We start from the raw sequence: 17,423 nt of genomic DNA, 5'->3' as shown, positions 1-17,423 counted from the left end.
CTACTGTAAGCATCACTCACTGCTGCTTGTGTGCATAACTTACCTATTACATCTGATTCTTTAGCAAGAGAGAAAGACAAGCGCTGAATCCGATTGTGGGTATGTAAGAGATACAAAAAATACTGCACTCTGCAAAATATCAAATAATTTATTTATATAAAATATATTACACAACAGTTGTACACATGCACACACCCACACAGTACTTTACCACAAATTTAGGCAATTTATTTTCTTTAATTGTTACAATCTAGCACACGGTATCTTACAGTAATTTACAATATTATCTGAAGACACAATGGGGAAGCTTTGATCATTCATTTACAAACCTTCCATAAATTACAAAAAGAAAGGCAGTCTGAAAAGTATGTATAAACAGTAAAAACAATTTACAAATGGACAAGAATTACAAAATAGTAACAGCCAATGACTGCCATCAGTGTAAGATTCTTTTTATTGAGATGCCAATATTGCAGTTATTATTTTATCACCTGTTGTAGCCTCTTTACTGGCTGCGGCTTGTGTATGTAGCACGTCTTTGACGTGAGTCTGACATCAGCAACATGAAAAAATGCCTTTTGATTGAGGGCTGTACCTCCACCAGCAAAGCCGGGGAGCAAAGGTAGTGTCATGGTTCTTATTTTTGGTGGTAATTTAGAACGGTGAACTAGGATCTCCTGAACTGGAGTGGGTAGAATTTGTACACTCGGAACTGAGGGTGAGGCTCTGAATAACTTAGAATGAGTCAGATTTCAGTTTAGTGACTGTCCTGATAAAATTAATCCATAGAAGAGTTTTGGTTTGGAAGAAGGAAAACAAAAAATAAGGAAAAAATAAAAGCATTTTGCGCAACACTTTCAAACTCCCAGGAGTTACATCAGACACTGAATGGAGTCAGCAACATCATATTTGATCTTAAATTACCATGATTTAGGGAGGATGAAGACAGTTGAATACACAGTACGTACAAAGTATATGTTGTATATTTATTAGACAGTACAAATCATTGTGCATTAATAAGGCAAAACATCAAGGCTGATTAAACTAGGAGTTTCAAGACCATATTTTTAATGAGTTAGATTAGACACAGTGGGGATGATCTCTGAACTGGGATCAGTGAATAATGGTTGGGATTTTTTTTTCCCCTGATGTGTGGTTAAAGGAGACTAAAGGCTGAGATTTATCCAATACTTGCAGGTGCTGAATAGACTTCAAACAAAGCCATGTTCTTCTGGTCTTAATTCCACAAAGCTGTTGTTTAGGGGGTGTTGGTGGTGTTGTTTTTTATTAATTTAAAGAAAAACCTTTTTTATTCTTGCTGTTTTAAGCAATCCAGATGATTCTATTGATGTCAGAGTTAAAAATGCAAAGGTTTGGTAAAGTTGCACTGCATAGTCATGAAAGCCCTAGTTTTGATATTTAAAAAGAAATACACAGACTGGAAGCTTTACAAGTTGTCCAGGAGCACATGAATCATTTCACTGCACCAAGCTTTTTCAGCAGTTTCTTGCCTTTGGAAAGCAGCCCCTTTTTCTTTTTCGAGGACATATCCCTGCCTCTCCCGGGACTACCAGAACCCATAGGTGACGTAGGTGACCCAGAATGGAGATGAACTGTGGGGGATGGTGCTCTCCTTGGTGTACCTGTATTCTCAGGAGGAACCTATTAGGTACATTGTTATAATTTATTGAATGTTTGAAAGCTTTAATCTGTTAGCATCAAAAAAGTTGGCAACATCACTTGTCCCACTACCCACTTAAATAAAAGGGTTGGTTCATTTCTTGTTTGTGGCTTAAAAAATGATATGGGCTTATGGAGATTTTGAGAAAAGCACAGACAATAGAAAACATGCCAATAAAGCCCTATTTTGGTTATAGGTTGATATAAAGAAAGTTGGCTGCGCTTCCCAGCCTTAGTTCTGGCCACGGAAGCTGCAAAACTGGCTTTGCATTTCAGTGTGCTAATAGTACAGAAATGAAGGGGGACACATTCAAATATAGGTTTAAGATAGAATAAATATATTCAGCACTCTGTAGAAACAAAACTGCTTCCAGGAGAAATTACTTAAACAGTAAATGATCACACGTTTCTTCATGTCCTTTAAATGCCTTTTAAGTTAACTAGCATACTTGATATACGTATTGGAGAGGATGGCACACTGGCTTAAAAAAAAAGAAGAAAAAGAAAAAAGAAAAGAAAAACAAAAAAGCTAAAATGAACCTTAATTGCAATCAAAGAAAGCTTAAAGACCCTGACTGCTTGATGTGTATGCTGCAGCTATGAGGTTGCTGAATGAAGGTGAATACTTGTACGATAGTTAATGGCAGCATTCCTAGGTAATTCAAACAGCGCTATTTGTTTTAGTCATCAAAAGTACTTGAACAGAAATGCTAAAACTACTTACACTCATCCTATCCTAACTACAGTGCCCTGCTGACAAGACGTGGCAGTAGATCTATTAAGGTGCTGTTGTAGAATCCATGCTTTAGGAACCTCTCTTAGCTTGTAGATCAGGTTAAAATATTAGCAGTTCACTGGCATGTGCAACAGTGAGTTAAGCAATGGGGCTTCAAGCCTACTTTGATTTTAAATCAAGGTCTAATCCTAATGACAAAATAAAACAAACCAAAAACAAAACCAACTTGGTAAAGCACCCCAAAGTACACCTGAAGATACCATATATTTAGTCTAATGCATTCATTGAGTGAGCTGCATGTTTCATATTGAGACTTCTATTGCATTGGTAAACCAAACCATTTCTAATATTTTAAACAAATATTTTATAGGAACATCTGAGTAAAATGGACCATATGGAGGGATGGTTTTTTTCTTCTAGAACTTTTAAAATCAGTCTTAAGCAAACTGGGGTAAAATTGATTATGGGAAACATTTTAAGGCAGACAATTGAAGTAGCTGTGTTGGAGCGTAAGGAGTTTCTTTGCCAGCTCTACCCTTGTACACTGCAGCACGCAGCAGCTTACATCTCATTGCTGTGCTCTTTTAAGGGTTGGGGTGTTGTGCTTTTCTCCTGATAAAGGAACTTGGAATTCTCCCATCTCAGGTTGGCTAACAATGCAATATGCAGCTGTTGTTTGCAGGGCAGTCAGACATCAAACTCGCCTTTCTATGTAAACATAAACAGTTCGCTCACGAAGAAATATGTTCCAAATGCTGACCTTCATAAAGTGAGGTCTCATTGATGCATTCCTTAGAATTCCTTTTTAAAGGATTCATCTAAAAACACCTAAATTGACTTGAGTAGATAGAGCAAAAGCATGCAGCCTTTTCTTCTGCAGCCAGTCATTTTGGAGACATATTTCTTTTCTTTCTTTTTTTTCCCCCACAATTAACTTTCAAGACTTGCATTAGATAGCCAGGTAGCTTTAATTGAAATCTCTATTGGTATCTTCAGTTGCTCACTTACGTGAAGGCTACATTGCCTTATTAAGGTGTGAAATGAACACTCTTCTTCTGTTTCCAAGCAGATGAGCAAAGAAATAAAAATATATATAAAATATATAATATAGAAAAGTATCGCAGTGATGAAACAAAACAAAAAATGAGACACTAAACATGATTAGTTTTTCATAAAAGTCTCTAGGCAATTAATGCTGGTTGGAATAGGAAACCATAAGGAATAAAAGCTGAGCACTGTCACTGGGCTGCATTTACAGTTTGCATGTAAAGGAATGGTTCTACCACTCTGTTGTTCACAAACTTTTGCCTTTGTCTAAATAGTGCACATAGAAAAAATGGGCTCAGAACTGTAACTGCTTTCACCAGGGACAAACTGGTTAAACTTGGATGGGAACTGAGGTTCTCTAATGACTGCAGTCAGAGGCTAAATTCAGATTCTTCGTTTTTGAAATGGAACAAGCTACTCTTTATGTTTTAGATACTTGAACGTTCACTTAAGATGAGCAGGTGGATTTAAAATGTTCAAACTCATGTCTGAATTATATATGAGACAGAATGGAATGGGAAATAAAAACGTTAAGTTTTCAGTACTTTGTTGCTTACCCTTTTTGCTTTTGTACGCATCGGTGCATCGTGAAGGTATCGGGAGGGTGCATCAGATAGAAAGACTTCAACATCATCAGGCACTTCTTCAAGAAAGTTGGAAGGAACCAGCCCCTTCTGTCCGTTCAGCTCACCCTGTGACACGATGGATGTTTTAGGGTTTGCTTTAATTAAATCAAATTCAAGTTACCAAGAAGGTAAGAAAATGCTTTTGACTACATTTCAGAGTCAGAGAGGAAATGTCCACCTAGGGGCACCCAGGTTGGATTCTCAGGCTTCCATTGCTGTGATCAGGGCAGCAAACATTAGCCATTCATTTAAAAGACCTCACTGGTTTTGCCTGTAATCCCAGCTGATGCACTAAGACTTTTACCTACGAGTTGGACTTTGAGCACTGTGACACTTCAGTCACCCTGTCTCATATATAAAGATGACATGGAGTGACAGAGCAGTGTGATTCAATTACCTGGTGCTCAAAATACTACTGAGCTGCTAATTTCAACGAAAGAACTATCATCACAACACAATCCACCTAGCTTTTCTTCTTGCATAAAATGCCTTATCTGTTAAAAGTCATTAATTCACATAGATTAATGTGTGATTGAAGTGCATGTTTTCCTGCAAACTGCATAAGGTAAATATCACTTACACAGTGCCAGCATTAGCTCTCAGTTGCATCAACCCTGTGAATCTAAGATGAAGTGGCAAGAATGAGCCACCTTCAGTACTGACATAGAAGCCCACTGGGTTCTGCCACAGCTGCAGGAGCTGTAACAGCTCAGTGTGAGCTTGGAGCAGTTTGAAGGGACTATGTAAAGGCCAACTTACATAATAAAATCCATCTTCATCAATTTCACCGAAGACAGTAATAATGTCCCCTGTGCAGAATGTAAGTTCAGCCTGCAAGGAAAGGAACGTTACAGTTTGTGTTTTGTTAGACAAACATTAAAGGTTTTCATCTTAACAGTCAGTCCTTTATATTTTTCACTCTTAATATTAAGGCACTCGGTGAAACTGAGGCGAACCATGAGAGCAATTGTTGGGTTCTTTTAGAATGAGAAATCAAAGCACTTCACACTGGATTCTATTCATTAAAGGTGTTGGGTCACCTTTGTCAGTCCAGACTGACAAACACCCCAATAAAAAACAAAACCAAATGAAACGATACCTGGGGAAAGCCCTGACAATGCAGGATTTTATTCAGTGCTTTCTGTGTACCCTGACATTCAGCCCATATAGAAATGAAAATTCAATCGGCTCTTGACTGAGGAACTTACCACGTAACATCAAAGACAATGTAAAAAGTGATTCCAGTGTTGCTGATGACAAATATGGAGAGGTGGGAGGCTGCATGTAGGTAAATGGGAGATACACTCATAATGAAGGTCTAAGTAATGCTCAGTAGTTTAAATGAAGATGTAGCTCATGTGCAATGACTGCTTAAGATATTTTCACATCCTTATTAAAAAATATTAAAGACTGTCACAAAAGCTCAGATACATTAATGAAGAAAAATATACAATATACTATAAATGCTGTTCCACTGTGCTCTGCCAGTCTGGTTTGAGCTGCAAGGAAGGGCTCATTTAGAAGGAATGGCAATGTAGGTTACATTTGAAAGAGCAGACTGTGTGAATTTAATTAAATTATGGCTCCATAAACGGTAAACACAGCAAACAATGATGTTAAATACCTCAACATCAACGTTAGGAGAACTTTCTCTTGGGTCATAATCGTACAGTGCTACCATCCTCCTTGTGGACACTGGATGCTGCCTGCTGCTCCGCCTGTTTCTTTCTGTTCCAGTCACAAGGAGAGGAAGGGAAGGAAAGCTATCAAAGTTATTATGAACACAAACCACAGGGTGCATTATTTAACCCCCCTACACCATTCACAACAGTGCAGTAACAACGTTGGTATTTCTCTAGCACAGTGATAAGACGCCACAGATTACCACAAACCTAATAACACAGATAAAGGTTTCAAACCAGTACATGCATTTCATCAATAATGGTTTGCTTGCCCCTCTTCATCCTAAGCTACTGAAATCTGAGCAGTCTTTATCTGCAAATGCAAAACAGGCGTCATGAATTTTTCTGCCATTCTGGGTTAGAAGAATCGAGTTTATGAGGATGTACAAATCTAAACGCTTCGGAATATGGGTTTATTCCACATTTATTGTCTGTCTCTGCCCTCTCCTGGCCATGGGGTTATTCGTACTTTTGCTGGGAGGCTGCAGTGAGAACTGGGCGCTCAGCTGTCCCAGGACAGAAGAGGTCACCATTATCTGAGCAGTTTGCAGTATTTTTCAAGGCTCCGTGACAAAAACTCACTCTCAAGTCCCATTAAATTTTACAAGTTTAATTTGCAGGGAACAGAAAGGAAGGAGTGAAATAAATAGTAGCTTAAAGGAACCACATGCTATATGTATTTACTGACTGCTATTAGCATTTCCCAGGAAGTCCAAAATGGGCCACGTTTTAAATCTGAATGACGCTAGCATGATTCTTGCAAATGGTTGCTGCAGCAAGAGAAACATGCTTGTTAGTGCTGCTTACAGACAGGCATTGTGTGCAGGCCTGATGAGCATTATGCAGTGTGACAAAGGAAACCTGAGGTTGAGAGGCACCCTATGACTTGTGGCAGGTGGGTGAATGTCAAAGGGTCAGCTGATGTGGGAGCAAACACTGAGTGTAGCAGGCACTCACAGGTTTCACATCACCCTCCAGCTGACGCTGAAGCATTCAGAGCTCACTTTTGCAGTGGGTGGATTTATTTTTCCAGCTACCAATGCAAGGGAATTACACAGAACACAAAGAGAACCAAAATGGACGCATGGACTGTAATGGAGGACCCAGTTCCCTGGTTTCCCAAAACTCTGGATCAACCCATACTTAAACAACTACCTCAAGAGCATCTCAGTTAGTTTGAAATCCTTCTCTGGGACAAGACGCTGCCTACAGTCTGGGTTCAAGGACTACGAGCAAGAAAAGAATCCAAAAATGATTCTCTTTGCATTTGCTACGTGACAGTATTTTCCAGCTTCTGGTTTCCGAGAGATCAAAGGCATAAAAAAAATAATATAAATCTAGACAGCTCAAATCATTTCAGCTAATTTACAGCTTGAATCAAGTTATTGTTGCTTAGCACAGACCTCTTTTAGACTTTCTGGATCTGCGGTGTACAGAGCGTGTGCTCTCTTTGAAACGGTCACAGTTGACTTCAGGAAAGGAATGCATACAAATAAAAGAAGAGAAGATATGAAGCTGTTCAAAGTTCTGCTTTTAAGGGTTTAATGTGGGCAAAGGATTAAGAAAAATAAAGCCACATGAACACAGCACGCCAAGTGTCTGAAACGATATTAAAGGTACGAACAACAACGTGAAGCAGAGTAACAGTTAGAGCCTGCTTCTGCTGGAGGATCCACATGGGCAGGTTCTGTGACAGCAGGGATCTGAGCACATGGACCTCTCTGCTATTCAGAATTTACAGTTTTCAATTAAGCCAAACTAACTGCTCTCCCCAAATCCATTAATAAGAGCATTTTTGATTTGTTTTGGCTTGTGTGGTGTTTTTGTTTGCTTTAACGTGTCTAACAACGTAAATCCACGTTAAAATAACATGATTTGAATTGTTAAAATATTTAAAGGTGAACTGCTGGGGGTGGGTTGCTATAACAGCTCTCAGAAACGTCTCAGAACAAAACTCAGTGCTTAAAATAGTCAAGCAGGGCAAAAATTCCACCTCAAAATGCCTTCCTCCTTCCAAGAGAATTTCTCAGCTATTTCAGAAGACTCTGCTGGTTGAGTGCAATGAAAAAAAAGACAATATTTGTAGAGTATGACCCTGAAACAGTCAAAATATTAAAATCAGAAGGTGTCTGATATTTTAGTGGCTCCATTTTTCACCGGTGTTCTGTGTTAACTATACAGCGATTTCAGTAAGAGCTGAGAGCACTGAGCAGGTCTTAAAGCAGTAAATTCCAAACACATTCAGGATTGTATTTTCCATGTTCAAACATGTCATCAGGAGAGAATGACAAGTACCTTTAGACACTTAATCCCAGCAGACCTTCAGTTGTGCTTACAGATGTAACCACAGCAGGTTAGGTGTCCGATTCCAACAGACTTCAAATGATGCCCACTCAAGTTAACAAAATAAAGCTATGGACTACCAACCTATTCAGGCACATCTGTAAGACCCACTGTCTGCCAGCCCCCAGCTTCTGAAATGGATGTGCAGGTGTATGTGCTATACCTAAGGAGCAGATGGGCAGTGGGGTTTATAAGTGCACCAATGGGAACACTTGTCGCATTTCTGTGGCGTAAATAGATAGATTTGAAATGACAGCAATTAAGAACTGAAGTCATCCTTCCCTTTCATTGATCACGGAGACTTTAAAAAATAATATCTCAAAAAAGCAACAAAAATAATTCGTCTCATCCTTGCTGATACTTTGGGATACAGTTGGGTTTTCTTTACTTTGAGATAACAATTGGGGAAGACTTGTTTTTTAGCAACCACTTCTACAGTTCACTTTTAAACAGGACTGAACCAGCTCCAGCCCTTCATACTCTTTTGAATGACACTGAATGTTTTGTAACAAATTGAGATAGTACTAAAAAATTTACAGTTAGAAGAACATCTCAGTTAAGATACTTGCATTGTGTACCTCTGTACAGCACCGTAACAATGATGTAATGCAAGCGGTTCATAACACAGAATCATTTGGCCAAACTGCTCTTTAAGGGGTTTGTTACTGCAAAATCCATCAAATCTGATAGTACGTAGAGGTACCCCAAATGATATGATACATAACCCTTTGCCACGATCCCTTTATATTATTGGTAAATGAGGAAAATGTAAAAACAGCGACAAAGAAAGGATTCATTTGATGCTTTGCAGCAGTGAGCGTATCACAAGGCACCGCAGCACAGCACACTCCAAAGCACGGGGATCTTGTTCTGTGTCTTTCAGGTATGAGAAAAGTTGTAAGAAAAAAGAGTAGAGTAGTGAAGATAAACCTTTGCAGCAAAAGGTGTGACCGAGATTAAATATTTGTTGAACAAAGTCATCCAGTTACTGACACAGAATGTATCCCGTAATGTAGTAATTTGCTGTAAGACTGAGATGCATCTGCATATAATAAAAATGAAAGGCAAAGCGGATCCAGCCAAGTTAACAGCACCCAAGAAATAGGTGAACTGGTGCACATACATTGTTCCTTACCTATTTTCTCTACTGGTGTGTTCAAAGGAAGAAAACCTTGTTTTAGAAGCTGATCCATCATCTCCTCATCATCTGCTTGGATCTCAGAGACCATATTACATGGGATAAGGCCGATCCTTGTACACGTTTCTCCACGATAGAACCCATCAGCATCTTTGTCCCCATAAACCTGTTATTTAAATAATGGCAGTCAATAAAGTTTTGGCGTTTAGGATTCTTGATTAAGGCAGATTGGCTTACAATGATTACAGTTCAAATGTGAAATTATTTTAGTTTTTACTGACGTGACTTAAATTAATGAGATTAATCTGAATTTCTGTTTTGGTTTCTTAAGCACAAAAAAAAAAAAAAAAAAAAAAAAAAAGCAGAAAATTAAGTAACAATGGTGCAAGCCAACAGCTTTCCTAGAAAACATGAACTAAGCTACAAAAATAGTGTGAGAACAGGTAAATAACATTTCTCTTCTAAAAACACATAATGTTTGCCAGTGACTCACAGGCCTAGATGTAAGATCGTACAGACCAAGGATGACTTTAAGGCAAAACTGATGATTAATTTCAGATTACTTCTTGTTTAGGCAAAACCCATTTCCTTATTTCTTTTTATTAAAAACAAACAAAAAATCCAACCGCTTCACTTCAAATCAGAGTCTGAAAACGTGACCTTTCATCAGCAGTAACTTCATAAAGCAGGAACGTTCTCCAGTTTTAACCACTTAAAATTGGAGACTTATTGCTTCACATTGCAGCATCCGTGACTGTAATGCATGGACAGGACAGACCTCACACAGCTCCTGATGGTACTGAGGTAAATTTCTTGATAGTTTAAATTACAATTAATTATATCTTCAAAGTGGGTACCATAAAAAGTGAGCCCATATTTCTTTTCAGGTTTGATTTCAGATAATACTTAAATCCCAGTTAAACCTCAGAGTAGCAGAAGCCCCGCTTCTTCCCTCGCTCATTTCCACTCATTCTGCACCAGATTAGATACAAGGCTGGAGGAGGAAATGCTTACATCTGCTGATTCAACTGAAAAATCTGCTCGCTTTTTAAAATCAGAAAAGCAAACGGAGCAAATTTGCCTTGCAGCTGCACAATCATAATGAAGCAAGCTGTGAGAGAGGGCACGAATAGAGAATATAGTTCTTCATCTTTAGATCTCACCTTAATGATCTGTCCTTCTTTAAATGGCAGCTCTTCCTCTGCAGCATCAGGGTTTGGGGACATTGTCAGGGGGTCGTAGTCAAAGAGGGCAACAAATATTCGAGTAGAAATATCTTCTGTTCCAGGATCTGTTTCTGATTCTTCATAAATATCTGGAGAAAGATGGTCATGGCCACCATAGCCATCTATGAAAGTAAATTCAGAAAACAACAATTCAGTAATACAAGTTGGCCTCATTCTTCCACTAATCCAATTAATATATGAAACGTATTGGGCATTTCAGTAAAAACTCAATGCGTGCCCTATCACGTTCAATGCTTGTTTTTAATGAGTGAGACGTAATTTCTTTGTAAAGTATATTCATAATCTGCTTGTAGTGAACGGGGTGGATCTGCTACAACATCTACACAACTGAATGTAGCTCAGGAAAGCCATTTTTTATTAGGTTTCCCATTAAGAGTGACACAATGGTAGGTTTTATCGTTGCTGCAGAAACAACCATACTTTTATCCACCTGTTTTGCAGCACAGCTGCTTTTGTTCTTTGAAACGTAAGCAAGCCCATCCCAGCCATGTTGACACACCATGTGCTGGGTACAAGGTTCAAAATGTGGTTCTAACCTCTTCTCTCCAGACAGGTAAGACGATATATAGTGCAGCAGTGTTAAATTATGCCAGGGTTGGAACTACACTACTGTTCTGTTTAAAGAGTCAGTAGTTAACGCAGCCAGCAGTGCCTCAAACCAACACAAACACTATAAAATCTAACTAAAACCAGGAACAATGGTTAGCTATGACTGCATTTAATTATAGGTTTGGTAGCAGCGATCATCCATGAGTAACACAGTACTTGGCACTGTACTGCAGTCAGTCCACTGCAAGGTATCCAACCAATTAGGACACTGAAGGTGAAAACCAGCTTTTTCTTTCCTTGTAGCTTTCATACTTTTCAGGTTACCTGGAGAAATCATTCAGTCCATGACCCAACAGCACACTTAAGGATGGACTTCAGTAAAACTCAATTAGAAAACTAGGCCAAAAAACTAACAGTATTTGGACTGACAGGTTTCAAACATTTCTAAATCTCACTTTGAAAGATCACATGGCAGCACTTGCACATAAACAAAACAGCAGAAACAAACACACTCTTTCAAGATATGTGAAGCCAAAGACCCCAAAATGAGGCATTTAAAATCACAAGCCACTTCAGTAAAGCCTATTGTGCAAGTCCCACTAACTTAAGTGGGAGCCACGTACCTTTTAGTCTTTGCTAAACCAATACTTATCATGTGGTTTACAAAATCTTTCAACATGAGAATAAAGAATGTGATATTATGAACAACAATGAGAACATGGTCACTATATCAATGTTTTCCCAAATACAACTTTTACTGTAATAATCTCTTATGAGGGATTTCTTCTAACAGTTTGAATATTTAATACGTAACATTGCAAATAAAATTCCTCTTTTTGCCACAACTCCAGACTCCATTCGATATTTGAGATGTTTAAACTACCACAGAATATTTTCAGAGGGTTGCAGCCTTAAAGGAACAGCTACTGACCCCTTGGGTCTGGGTTACCAGAACTAACGTGAGCAAGGGAAAAATGCAAAACAGCAAAAGGGCAGGGAAAAATTCCAGCCAAGAAGCTTTATGCAGACACGAAGCACAGAAAGGAAGTCAGGGAGAAATGCACGTATGGGACAGAAAGCAATGGGACACAAAGGGTGGGATTCCTCCGTTCTGTTCTCTCATATTCAGTTTGAAGTCTTTATGGGGTTTGTTCTCAGGCCCACCAGGTAATATGAAACTGATGGGTTAAGGGTGGGTTGGTTTGTTCGACTACAGATTATTGCATCCTACTCTGACTGCAATTAATGGGAATTAGGTGCAAACACAAAGTACAGCCAAACGTATCTCAGTTAAAAGCACTGACCTGTAATCATCTGAATCAAAATAGTCAAGTTTGCTTCCATGAATGAGAATGCAAAAGCTACAAATCTTATTTCTCTGAAGAGATACATACTACGCATACACACATATAATTGTGTATGTAAATCTTAGCCTTTGGATGCAGCCAGCCAGATTCCCAGCTGATGCAATTTACCACCATTGCACTGAATTCATTAGCTGTACACCAATTTACACAAGCTGGTAACTGCAAGCAAGTCATGTTTTGAAACTCAGCAGTCAATTACTATTTGCTTAAATTTCCAGGGTCCCTTCTCTTCATGCCAGAAATGAGGAAATGAAAGAATGAAAATTGTGTTTCCTACTTCTATAAATGACCTGGTCTGCTCTTATAGGTTAAATGTTAAGACACTCCAATACACTGAGTTATGAACTATGAACACTGAGTTGTTGATCATGTAATGGTTTCTATGTTGATGAAGCAACAGATAATACTAGTACTCCTACTATCGAACACTGGGTTGTGACATAACAGCTGTTTGACCCCCTCCAGTCTGTATGGAAATGTGCTGATTTTGATGAATGGCTGTTCAAGTATATACAGTAAATACTGACTGGCATTAGTAGCAGCGTAGCTTCACAAAGGTTCATGCAACGCAGTGTGCTTGGACTCAGCCAAGCATGGAGAGGTGGCTGGCTGCACAGCAGTTTCAGGATGGAGAACTAAGGGCTGTTTGTCCCCTACCAGAGTGGGAGAAACTTACCTGACAGCAGACAGGATTTAAGAGCTAGTTCCCCTGGCATTCTGCATTGCATGCAATGTTGTCATACAGAAACCGCACTTGTTAACACGCAGCTCTAAAATGTGTCTGTCATAAAGGATGAATAATGTTCGGCATACCGTATCTATATTCAGAGGCCATGGTACGCTGCTGAGGCCATTTCTTGTGTCCACCAATGCTGCGATAATAAGCTTCTTCTTTTACAGGTGAAATATTTCCCTCACTACCTGACCGAGACCGCCCGCCTTCACTGTTACTGTCCATTGTAATTTCTATGGAGAAAAAGGGAATGATCTATTAAACATATTGTACTGTTGCCTTTGTGAGGCTCCTGTGGGCAGGCTTTGCCTACCTTCTTTTCTGACTTGCATACAGTAGGAAGGCTAAACACTGTGGAAGCTTTGCCAGATGCCTCAGCCTCTAGAAATCCTCCTTCAGCAGGGGAAGCACAGAAATGTCTACTTCCTTTTTAAAAGCATCTAAATGTTGTGCTTTTTAAAGTTCAAACAGGGTAAATATTATTGGGTAGGTCTTTGGATAGGAATCGTCTGTTATTATGAGGTTCAAATAATCCTACCTGACAGATCTGCAAGGTCAAGAGCACTGTAAACTGTTTCACCTTCTAATCAACCTAAAAACAAAAATTAGTTAATTTACTTAAATCCTACCTTCAACAATAACTAATCCAAAGTATTTATAGCTTAATGGAGAAAATACCTCAAATAATTTACATTTTGGAAAATTTGGAGAAAGAAAGTGTGGAGTCCTGACAATACTGTAGTATTGAAGGTCTTTTCCCACTCATTTAACCCTTTAGAGCTGCTTTAAGAACTTCCCATAGCAAGTGATGCTGAATAGCTCAGTAAATACTCCAGGCACATGTGTAAGGGAATGAGCTGCTGCCAAGAAAATCAGAATCCATGTTTTTGAGAAGTATACTGAAGCCAGTAATAATTTCATATATTTAAGCAGTCTAAACTTTAGCATATTATAATGACGGAACTATAATAAGCAAGCTTTGTGCACAGTTTTATCCAGTGTTTATATTTCCTTTGCCTATTCTCAAAGTATTTTACTACAGTATGATGCTGGAAGTGAGAAATGTCTTCCAGCTATTTTAATTACTACTATTTTCAGTCAGAAGTCAGGCCTCTCGATATCCCAGCCTTTCATTCTTTAAGTAAGTTGCAATGAAGGAGAAAAATCCTAGGACTTCAGTTTCTGTTTAATAATGTTTGATTCATTATAAGGAATTAATTTCCTTATCTGACTCCTGATTGATTGCTCAAGAGCAGTCATTACTTGCTGCAATTTGTGTTGACAGCAAGCGAACAAATTAAATTACTTCCCTATTTTTTAATTAAAAGGAAACCCAAAGTACTAATTCAAACAAACCTGCCTAATCTCTTGTTATTTATATAAAAATACATTGATGCTCTAACAGATAATACATAATAATGAATTTAGATACAAAGCTTGGCTTAAGCAGTCCAAATGTAAAAAGACTCTTCACTCTTGAAGAAAAGAAAGGCTGCTTTCAGTCAATAAAGAAAATATATGAAAATCTAGAAGTCTTAACACCACCTTCTGAATGCTGTTTGGTTCAGCTAACAACAGTCTGTCAACAGAAGCCCATGAGCCTCCCTGGAGATGATTCTCCTCCATGCCATTTTCATATCAGCGTAATTCCATTAATATCTGTATTATCCTGGTTTACAGCAGGATGTGGGAAGAGAATCAGGCCTCTGAAAAACCACGTAGTTACACTGCAGATATTAAGAAAGCTTCCTGCACTACAGCTGTGTGCACTGTGATCTCTATTTTCATTAGTAAGTCCTGCTCAACAAGTATCAAAATAATTGTGTCCACTAAGGGGATTTTGCTTTCTTTTTTCTTTTTGGCAGTACTGGCATTAAAAATATTTAATATATATATTTCTTTTTACAAAAGCACCCCTTCAATGTTCAGTCTCTTTCCTTCTGATATTCCCCTTTGTGATGTCTCTCATCCATATGAACGTCAGATGAGAATTGCCTAACATGACTTTCTGCTCCTACTGCTGATGTGAACTACGTTCAAAAATTAAAGTACAGGTTAGGGACAGGAATGAGACTGATTTGACACCTTCACAGGGTAACATTCTGCAGAACACTTGCTGCATTTGTTTTGCTTGTGTCTCCTAATTTTTCAGCCTGAATGTTCCTTATTTGTCAGCACGGATTGCAAGTTTTACAACCATGTATTTGTCCATATTGTCTTGATTCCATTATCTTTTCTGCACTACTTTTTGGATTTCCTGGAATACACCAGAATAAATTTTAAGTCACAAATAAACCAGAATAGAGATGAAATATAGTGAACACGTGCAAGTTCTACCAACTTGTTACAAAGAGCTTCTATTTTCTCCTGTTGAATTCCAAAAAGTAGTCAAGAAAATGGAAAGTAAATGCAAAATGATGGTTGATGAATGGGAAGATGGATGGCTGAATGGATCACCAAATGAGTACATTTATTTTACTGATGGTATTCCTGCCTGCATGATCATTTCTTTTTAGGTAAGATTTAACAGTATCTAACCTAAGCAACAGCCATTAAATTCAATGAAAACAATCCCAGTGGTGTCAATGCCTAGCAATTCAGCCCCGTGAGACCCCAGTACACTTATATTTAGCTCATATTTAGCTCATATTTAGATGGAGAAGCTTTTAGTTCCATCTCACCCCACAGCTCAAGACAAGCATCCTTTGTAAGGATCGCCTCCCCAACTCTGAGGCTGCAAAGAACAGAAATGCACCAATCTGTCCAACTAACCAATGGAAGGGACCAACATTGGTCGAGACCTTTGTGGCACTGCACTGCCATGAGAGGACCTTCGCCCTGCATGCTCCACCCTTTCAGGCCGTCCTGCAGATGATGGATTACCTAAAAGCTAAAAAAAAAAAACAACAAAAGAAAAAACAGGTTTGTAAATTACATGCATGATAACATTATGGCTATAATGTCGGACATTAATCAGGTCAATCACATTTGGAAGCGAAAGCTCTAAAGGCAACTAAACTTAGTTTTTAACTCAAAGGTTAGCTGAAAAGTAAATACTGTTGCCTGGAAAACCTGCAAAAGGAAAAATGGTTTCCTGATTTATGGCAGAGTTTTGCAACCAGCAGTCACACATCAGAACAAAACGAAAAGAAAAGAATAATTTTGGAAACATTCTTTTGCCTTTGTTGTTGCCGCTAAAAATGACATTATAATCTCCTGAAGAGTCGTGCAACCAGTCACAAGAGTTCATGATATTGGACTGCACTGAAAAGGCAAGCCGTTTTTTGTCATCAGCTATACAGCTCTGACCAGTTTGCAGCACGTGAACAAGTGTATTTCCTTCTGTCTTTGAGCAAGTTGCTTTTCTATAATGGCTTTTGATTGTTAAAGCCTTTTGGATGTTATTAAAACACGTAGAAGGGAATTGTAGCCACACTTCATCTCACATCACAGCTGTCTCTCTCTGTTCATTACCCTTGCAGAAAACATTGCTACTTCAATAATGAAATGATATATTCTAATGCTCTCCACAGTTCATCATGCAGCCACTGAGATTAATACAGCTCGAGGATCAATTTTAATGGGAGAAATTTTTAAGGATCATTTCAGAATAAACTGCTGGGTTAGAAGAGCAGGCAGCTGATTTCTACCATTATATGAAAAACACTTGATCTGAGATTTCCACTCTGGACTGCTGTAGACAGGGAGGGCAAAGAACTTGTTTGAACTTTTGGGAGCTGTGAAGTTTATGGATACATCTGTAAAAGCACGGAGACTGCTAGACTAATGGACAGAAACACAATTAAGAAGGATCACACAGAGGCATCCTTGACAGATGTGGAAGAGCCCTGTCCTCTCTCTTTCGAAGAAGCTGTTTGCCTGCATTCTCACGCAGAGATGCAGACTGCAACTTCAAAGGCAAGAAGAGATGATCTAAAAAGGAAGTCGAAGTAGTGACAGCGCAAAGAGAAGGTAGGAAATGGAAGCGTGATGAAACCTGTGACTCAACAAATGTGGGTCACTGTCACACTGGGGAGAGTCCCGATTGTCCGCAGATGATTCATGATAAAGAGCGTATCCTAAAAAATAAGTGAGCAAGGTGAACAAAAAGAATATGGTGAAATGGATTCTTTGAGATAATTAAAATGATAATCACTGATGAAATATTTTTCCATTTGAAATGCAGTGGGTTTTTTTGTTTGTTTGCTTGTTTTTTAAAGCAACATTTAGATGGGCAAAATAAAGTAAAACATTCTTTGGGAAAAATTGTAGTTC

General features: G+C 38.6%; 1 protein-coding gene across 50 annotated transcripts in view; it reads right to left on the bottom strand.

Annotated features, from left to right (window-relative positions):
* Window positions 1-130: 130 nt before the first annotated feature.
* RIMBP2 (RIMS binding protein 2) overlaps window positions 131-17,423 on the bottom strand; it is a 96,400-nt gene continuing 79,107 nt past the window's right edge. For 13 of the 50 annotated variants that reach the window (XM_032447959.2, XM_085509452.1, XM_085509430.1 and 10 more), the window contains 9 exons: window positions 15,921-16,038; window positions 13,229-13,381; window positions 10,416-10,600; window positions 9,250-9,418; window positions 7,175-7,240; window positions 5,714-5,817; window positions 4,849-4,920; window positions 4,021-4,155; window positions 131-1,662 (listed from right to left, as the gene is read on the bottom strand). In XM_032447959.2, coding sequence (XP_032303850.2) covers window positions 1,474-1,662; window positions 4,021-4,155; window positions 4,849-4,920; window positions 5,714-5,817; window positions 7,175-7,240; window positions 9,250-9,418; window positions 10,416-10,600; window positions 13,229-13,381; window positions 15,921-16,038 — 1,191 coding nt within the window. In that variant the 3' untranslated portion in view covers window positions 131-1,473. Of the gene's footprint in view, window positions 3,472-4,020; window positions 4,156-4,848; window positions 4,921-5,713; window positions 5,818-7,174; window positions 7,241-9,249; window positions 9,419-10,415; window positions 10,601-13,228; window positions 13,382-13,686; window positions 13,741-15,920; window positions 16,039-17,423 lie in introns of those variants that run through there. The other 37 variants (XM_085509431.1, XM_085509454.1, XM_085509432.1 and 34 more) reach the window with 18 other exon arrangements.

The sequence above is a fragment of the Coturnix japonica genome, chromosome 9 (assembly GCF_054131305.1).
Source record: "Coturnix japonica strain WE chromosome 9, WE-NBRP24, whole genome shotgun sequence".
NCBI classification, from domain to species: Eukaryota; Metazoa; Chordata; class Aves; order Galliformes; family Phasianidae; genus Coturnix; species Coturnix japonica.
The sequence above is the reverse complement of the archived record's forward strand: the minus strand, read 5'-3'. Positions and strand labels throughout refer to the sequence as shown.